Source organism: Scomber japonicus, chromosome 11, assembly GCF_027409825.1.
Source record: "Scomber japonicus isolate fScoJap1 chromosome 11, fScoJap1.pri, whole genome shotgun sequence".
Taxonomy (NCBI): domain Eukaryota; kingdom Metazoa; phylum Chordata; class Actinopteri; order Scombriformes; family Scombridae; genus Scomber; species Scomber japonicus.
In genome coordinates, this window is record NC_070588.1 from 32814767 (window position 1) to 32823227 (window position 8461).

Consider the following 8461-nt stretch of genomic DNA (forward strand, 5'->3'; position numbering starts at 1 on the left):
GCTTTTGAATACAACAAGTCTGTCAGCTGATCACAGAGACCACACTCATATCAACACTCCAGGCACCCAAGTGTAAAATGTGTGCTATTAAGATTAATAACTGTGATGAATATACTGAATTTCAAATTGTGAACCCTGACACATTGATCTCATTGCTAAAATAATCACCTGTGATCTCAATTATTATTTCATGAATGAGCTGAGCGCCTCTGACTTCATGAATAACCCCATTAATAATCAGATCTTCACTGATCACCTCTTTCACAAACTTGACCAATGAGATATTATCATGTTGACCTCTCACCCTGAAACAATGCTGCTTTACTCTCAGAGTCACTAATCCAGAACACAGCATAAATGGAACAACATGAGAAAATAATTGCAGTGTGTGTGTGTTTGTGTGTTTGGCGTGGCTAATGAGTTCTTTTGTCTTCTCATTAAAGACCAGGAAAGGCGAGCGCTAGCACTGGAGGTCTTTCTTTTGGAAGTCCTCTTCCATCTGACTAATTTGCTGCACTTCTTCTCATGCAGATGAATTTGCTACTTAGGCCTTAAAGCTGCTGATGAGAGCAGTGACTCGTGACATTTACTGAGTCTGAGGGAAGCTCAAAGAGGCAAAAGAGTGAGGATCAGCTGGAAATGGGCGACAGTAAAGGACAGTGGAGGGTGCATGTGTGTGTGTGTGTGTGTGTGTGTGTGTGTGTGTGTTTGAGGGAGGCTATCTGAGTGTGTGCATGTGTTGGGAAAGTGACAGATAACCTGAGAAAATGAGCGACAGCAGAGGAAGAGAAGAAGCTTTAGTCAGCAGCCACCTGAACCAGCAGGAGAATGACAGCAGAGTCTCATACAAAGTGGTGAAGTGAGCAGTTCACACAACGCTGATTAAGTGTGTCACCACCAGATAAATCTCTTCATTTCACAGTATGCTAGAGTTTTTTTTATCTGGGGCCGGGTTTGATATTCCCACATTGGATGATGAAAGCATGAATGTAGATTTCTAGTTATCGCTCTGCTAAGTTAAAGGGGATAAAATCATTCAATCATGTGACTCTCTCCTCTAGTCTTTCCAAATGTAACCAGACTGACTGGATCAAATTCTCATAGTGATTCATAGGATTCACTCTTCGGGGGTTGTGTGTTGCTCAAAACAATTTATCGACCGTTTTACAGCGGCAGCAGTATGGACAGAGTAGGCTATGATGGAGCTGTAATGGTGCATTCCAGTCAGAAATTTTAACTGGAATTCCCCCTGAAGTCGGATCTCCAATTTGGAGAATCGGGCGTACCCCACCAGCCCCGACCTCAAAATCCAAGATAGCTGCCCCGTTCATCAGTGTGAAAGTTGTAGTAACATCCTGTTTATTAGCACTAATTTAATCAGTCGTACACACAACACTGTCCAACTTGTATCTGTAGACGTGTTGCTGCACTGTTTGTATTAACACAATACAGCTAAATGTGTTTTTATCAACTGGTATTGCTATCAGTAGCTAACCTGGCTACAACTGGTTTCCTGACCTCTTGAATTGGAACAATTCAAACTAGAGTGTGACATCAACTCTGTACCTAAAGGGGACTTGGTCCGTACACCCCAGCCAGCATGTCCATGTGGGACCTACATGGGTTAAATGTAGGCTACGCGGGCACTGAGAGGGCATGAGCTTGAACTGTTCCTACTCCCTCTCGCTCCCTCAGATCCTCTTCCTCCATACACCTGTCTGTCCCCTCCACCCATCTCACCACTATGGGGAGCAGAGCATTCAGCCGCTCTACTCCCGGTCTCTGGAATTCATTACCAACCCAACTCAGAAACATTGATTCATTCCCCCATTTCAAATCACAACTCAAAACACATCTGTTTAAAACTGCCCATTCCATCTGATGCCAATTGCTGTGTCACTTTTATATTGTCTTTATTTTTATATTTGATTTGTATTGTTGTTTCTTTTTAATGTGTTTTTAATTTGTTTTTAATTTCACTAACTCTGTACGGTGTCCTTGAGTGCCAAGAAAGGCGCCTTTAAATAAAATGTATTATTATTATTATTATTATTAACTGGCCAAATTTTTGCAGGTCCCACATGGTTTCAGTAACATGGGCCCCACATGTGAAGCCCATGTGGGCTGGCTAAATGGGCCCCATTTAGAGTCCATTCTGATCCCACTTAGACCTCATATTGGCAAATATATGGGTCTCGTGTAACTCATGCAGTTGGGCCACCATGGAAACTGCAGACAAACACACTTATGACCCATATTGCAGCCCAAATTTAACCCTTATGGGGTCCACATGGACATGCAGGCTGGGACATTGCAAAGAGAGTAGTGCACTCAGGGAGGGGGGTCAATTATGGGCCTATTTGCAGATCTGGCCTAGCTTAATACATTTTAAAAAAGAATTGTTTTTTTTATTTAATTTTTCAGGCCCAGTTTGTGGCACCATTTTTGCCAGTTTTTTTTTTGTTTTGTTTTTTTCCATTGGAGCAACACATGAAATAAACATATCACTGCCAGTGACACTGAACACCTCCATCACTGCTGCTCTCCATCTGCCCTCAGTGGTGAAGCACAGCGTCATGCATGGATTCTGACATGACTGCTCAGACTTAGGCTGCATCGCTACAATTCAAACATCAGATCATGAAAAGCCACCCAAATGAGTAAAGCAAAGCTAAATGTCAGATTCAATGTAATTTCTTCTATTCATACGATCATCAAAACAAACAAATGTGGGACGCTTGAATGTGCTGTGTGAATTAAACAGACAGGGAGGTGCAATTTGTTTTGTAAAGTAACAATTGAAGTGGACTCAGCAACACACCAAATGTCAAGTTAACACAGCCCAATATCAGTGTCACGCAATGCTTACCATAGAGAATGGTCACCATGGAGACCGGCATGACCAGGATGCCTAGGAGCATGTCAGCGACTGCCAGTGACATCAAGAAATAGTTAGTGGCATTCTGGAGCTTCTTCTCCAAGGAGACGGCCAGGATCACCAGGATGTTGCCCATCACAGTGACGGCAATGACGACTAAAATCAATAGTGCTGCCCAGTTCTTCTCCATCTCACGAGGAGGACACTGATTCATGTAAAACCTGCTGTCCACCTCAGTGTAAACTCCACTATGAGACCAGTTCCCCAACTGTGAGTCGATGCCGTGACGGAGGGCGTTGTTACCGTGACATCCCAGGTTTGTCACATTAGTGTTTCTGGGTGCGCTGTCCTCAAATCCACGTGGTGGCCAGGGGTTGGGTTCCAGAGGTTGAACGGTAATGGCTCTGACAGCGTTAGAGATAAACTCTGACACGTTGCCATCATGCAGGTTCATGATGTCAGCTCAGTAACTCCTTCACAGTCAGAGACAAAAGGCCTCAGAGCTGCTGCTGCCTGGAAAACGGGTCAGAGTAAAATAAGAAAAAGGAAAGTCATCTTTTACTTTGCTCTCCATTTTCTTTCCAAGGTGAAAAAAATTAAATATGACAGCATTTATCACCCGAGTAATCCATTTAATTCAGTATATCTCTGTCTCATGATCAACAGATGATGGTCTTCTCCACACAGTGGAGGCAAAAATAGCAGACTGCTGAATTCAACGTGACAAAAAGCAGCTGTTCAGTCTCCAAGGACAACAAGTGAATGGATCAAAATGAAATAGCCTGTTTAACACCGTCAGCGTGTGCAGTCCGTCACACAGCATTGGAGATGAAAAGTGTTCCAGTTGGGCTCTTCAGTTGAAATATTCCAAAGCAAATGTTGTAATGATTTTTACTTATTGATTGATTATAGAATCCATTTGAAGCCAGAGTTTCTCATTCTTAATGTCTGGAATTGTCAAAGAAGCAAAAATACGAGGTCCATCTGAAGTCCAGGATGATATAAATCATCATTTTATCTCCTACCTGAAATACAGTTTTCCACTGTGTCCTTTAAGTGTGTGGTGTTCATGATACAAACAGCTGTGAATTTAAGAAAAAACACAAATCCTGATTTTCAACCTTATATTGTTATATTGACGAATAAGGTGAATTCATTTGACACATATTTTTTATTAGATTTGCTGTAAATTTAAATGTTTCTGTCAAACTCAGTATCCTGTGTACTATAAACTACATACTTGCAGGTGTAAAAAACAGTGTGTGTGTGTGTGTGTGTGTGTGTGTGTGTGTGTGTGTGTGTTCATGTAAATCCTCGCATGTCCTTACTGTCTTGTCTCAACTCATCCCTGCACCTGTGAGAGTTCGTCAACACAGATTAATGATGAGAATGATGATATGTGATGTGTGTGTGTGTGTGTGTGTGTGTGTGTGTGTGTTACTCAGAGACACCTAACTAACTTTCTCTTCTCTTTTTCCTTCACACACACACACACAAACACAAACACATTCGCACCAGACTGGTGATAAAGAAGTCCTGACTGGTGGTAAAAAATATTCCTCTGTGTTCTTCTTGAATTGTCCAAAAACAACAACCTCAGCCTTTCAGAGATTTTAAATATTCCTTTGATTTTTCCCTCCTCCTGCTTGCATAAGCCCAGGGTGGAAAATGTCAGTTCAAACCCTCCACAAATGAACACAGGTCTGATTCAGTATTCCTTCAGCTCTATAAATCTTCAGCTTTTTTTTTTTTTTGTCATCTCTCCCTTGGATATTCCCACGTCGCTTATGTCACTTCCTTTAAAAGAAAACAATTTGAAAAGATGAAGAAGCAAACCTGGACTTGTTTCTCTGTTAACGTTCAGCAGACACTAGAGCTTTCATGTGGTTTTCAGGTTTTGCAGATTAAGTTCCTTCTCCTACAGTGATGAACAGACGCTGAATGATTTTCTGCTTTTACTCCCCTCACGCTGCTTCTCACATTCAGCCTCTCTCTCTCTCTCTCTCTCGCTCTGCAGCTCTCTCACTGGGATCTCCTGTGTTTCTCTCTCCCTCTCTCTCTCTCCCTCCCTCTACCCTGGGTCTCTCTCTCTCTCTCGTATGGTATTGGCTCTCTCTAAAGCAGCTCTCATTCTCTCCGGCATTCACTCTTTCTCTCTCTGAGCTCTCTATTACTCCTAATATCGCTCACCCTGCTCCTCAATTTCTGCTCCTCAGAGTCCTTTCTACTCTAATTCATATCCATATGGCTTTATTTACCATAATAGGATACAGTATTGCCAAAGCTCTGAATATTGACATCTCAAATGCAGTCCCTGAGCTGACTATTCTCTTCTTTGCTTCAATGAAATCCTCTTATCCTTTAGGATAGGTTCAAATATTTTTGAGTCTATCGTAAAGTGTCCATAATCAATATTATTAGTCAATCAACGTTTTGTTTTGGCCCACAACTGTTTTGGTTGACTCTCACTACTCTCATAGCGTTGATGTTGGCTGAAGCAAGCAGCTGTTTTCAGTGGAAAAACCCCACTATACACTAACTGCCCAAAGTTTAGAGCATAGTGGAGCCTTTAGAAACCTTTGGCCTTTACATATTTCTGTCAGGAGTTTGAGGAGACCAAAAATAGAGCTAAAAGAGAGACAGTATTGGACTTGTATTCTTTACATCTTCATATTGACTTTAAAGGTGATAAAATGTCAGGGTTGCGTCACTTGTACTTTCTGCTGACCCCAAGTGGTCAAAAATGGTAACTATGGTAACAGCTAGCTATACATACTGTTCATATTCTATGCCTTCGCAGTATGTACTGTAGAGTATATCTGGTCTAAGAATCCCCTCATAAATCTTACACCACAGATGTGTTTAGAAATCAATAGTTGATCTGACTGATCAATAAATGTGTGATTAAACCTTGATTCATGTTTCAGAGAGCAGAGATTTTTTAGCTTTTACACCATAAACAGCTCCTATCACACAATATCATGCCCTATTTGACCTAAGACATGAAAATATAACATAGCAATAATGATGGAAATGTATTTTATAACTTTATGGAAGTGTGGGGTTTATTGTATAAGCATTAGAACCATCAGTCTTCACTGCTACATCATAAAAACTACTATCTTATTAAAACTATTAACTATTCATTTCACTAAAACACATGTCAATAGATACAGAGATAATCTGACACTTAAGCCTCAATGGACAAAATGTGTAGCACCTATACAAAAGTATAATATTTTAATATGTTTTGTTCTGTGCATTTTGGGTCACTTCAGGAAAAGTCATCAAATTTCAGGGTGAAAGACATTTGTGGTGTTTTTACAGCTGTCACATGACAACATGGGTCAAAGTTGATGTATGTAATACAGTATGTAAGGGTTAATACTACAGCAAACAGTGGGTTTTGAGTGAAAAGCGCTATATAAGTACAGTCCCTTTACCATTTACAGTGAGCAGGTACTTTGTCAGAAAGAAAGAGAGGGCGGTGGTGGTCAACCAAGTTAGAGAGTGAATGAAAAGAGGGAGTGGTGTTAGTAATAAAGCATTGAATCTAGCCTGGTCTCCTCATTCTGAGTACAATTAAGTCAAATTTAGCATGCAGGTGATACATCAGTCCTTTGTAGGGAAGTGACATCAACATAATAAGACTTTCTCTTATTTTATATGGTGATTTTTGGTTTATTAGGAGGAAGCAGGTTGGGTAGATGGCTAGATAATTCGTTGGGGGCAAGAGAGCAGCAGGAGAGTACAGTGCAAGACCACCAACAGGACATCTTCAACATCACTTCGGGCATTTTAATGGCCTTACAATGTCTTAATCCAAACCATTATCATTTTTTAACCCTAACCAAATACTTTTTGTCCCTTAACCTCCTGAGACCCAAGCTTTTGTTTGGTATGCATTCTTAATCTCTTCTAGATATTTTGGATCAGTAGGACCTGATAAGTATGAAAACTAAACATAATCTTTGAACAGGAAGCGTTTTTTTATTTTTTAAGTCCTCATAGGGGGACAATGGGTTTATTTTATTGTACAACAATCAATTCACCAGTGTATAAAACTGTTTATTTCCTTATATTTACACCTGGTCAACTGACTTGGCTAGGCCGTTTACGCTGATTTGTATACTGTAATGTGCTTTTGCTACCACTAGGTGGCACAAAAAAGTGTGCATGAGTGAGGACAACAGGTCAAAGTTAAACAAAACGAAGTATAAGGTCCAGCACACCCAAAATGTAATGTATCCATATGATAACAAAGGGTCGCAGGAGGTTAATCTAATCGACAGTATTGAATGAGATCCAAAAAGGTTCAAAATGTAGTGTTAAATATACATCACCTGTATATATGCACTGCATGCAATTTGAAAGTGTACAGTCGTGTGATTAGTAGGCAGATTGTGATATTTGGTTGGTAAATCAGAAAAATTTAATAAAAGTTTTTTTGATTATTTCACATCATTTACTTTCTAAAGGACAAATAAACATCACACAACCCTGTGAGAGACTGCAGACTTACTGGACTATGAATGAAGGGCTTCTTCCTGTCTGCTGTTGCCTCTCTAATTTGTGTGTGTGTGTGTGTGTGTGTGTGTGTGTGTGTGTGTGTGTGTGTGTGTGTGTGTGTGTGTGTGTGTGTGTGTGTGTGTGTGTGTGTAGCTCAGCACTGCCCTCAGTCAAACAGAAAGAGTCAGAGAGCAGAGTGGAGTAGAGGAGACAGAGACAGCGATGTAACCTGGTTGCAACGCTGCGAGTCCCAGTCTCACACATGTGCTTTTATTGGCTGTGGGCTACACACCCACTGCCTAAAGTGTGACACCCAAAAACATCCTGAATACAAAATAATCAGAGAGTACAGGCAGAGGGCAGCGTTTCTGCAGAAAAACACACCACCACACACTGCTGGTGGATCATAGGTGATGATTGAGAAGGATTCTATGGACTGGGTTAGGGTCTTTTTTATTGTCTTTTTATTGTTTGTTGTTCATTGCTTTATTACTTTTATGCTTATATTGACCTGTGGAAACCTCAATTTCAATCTATCTATCTGTCTGTCTGTCTGTCTTGTCATGTATTGGCTTACGTAGGTCACATGTTTAGGAAAACAGGAAGTGTTGAATGACCGCAGCCCGGAGGCGTAACAGGTGGACTTGCAATGTTACTGTCTGTTTGGACAATAAAGCAAGTAAAAGAAGAAGCCAGGGTGCACTATCTAATTAAGTATTAAGATAGGCACACACCATGTCTGTCTGTCTGTCTGTCTGCCTCAGTGTTCCCATTAATTATATAAACTGGAGGCCTGCCATAGTCTAATTTTTGCCTCCACAGTCTCACAGTGAGTCAACGCGTCTGTACACTCTCTAAAATGTTATGTTGTTTTAGGGCTGAGCGGTATATTGAGTTTTTAGAATATATCAACGTATTTTCAAAAGAGACATAGGACGATACGTTATCTTCTTTTCTGCGGATTATATTGTTGAATTACTGAGTGAAGTTGCGACAATTTCCACTGTCTGTGTCTGCTCTATGGAGGGTTCAGCTCCGCCCTGCTGAGACAGAGGAGAAGTTTCCTGTCATCTC

At 40.8% G+C, this 8461-nt stretch overlaps 1 protein-coding gene across 1 annotated transcript in view; it reads right to left on the reverse strand.

Moving 5' to 3' along the window:
• LOC128367710 (5-hydroxytryptamine receptor 2A-like) overlaps positions 1 to 3332 on the reverse strand; it is a 141160-nt gene extending 137828 nt beyond the window's left edge. The window contains exon 1 of the mRNA XM_053328321.1: positions 2870 to 3332. Coding sequence (XP_053184296.1) covers positions 2870 to 3332 — 463 coding nt within the window. The remainder of the gene's footprint in view (positions 1 to 2869) is intronic.
• Positions 3333 to 8461: the final 5129 nt, after the last annotated feature.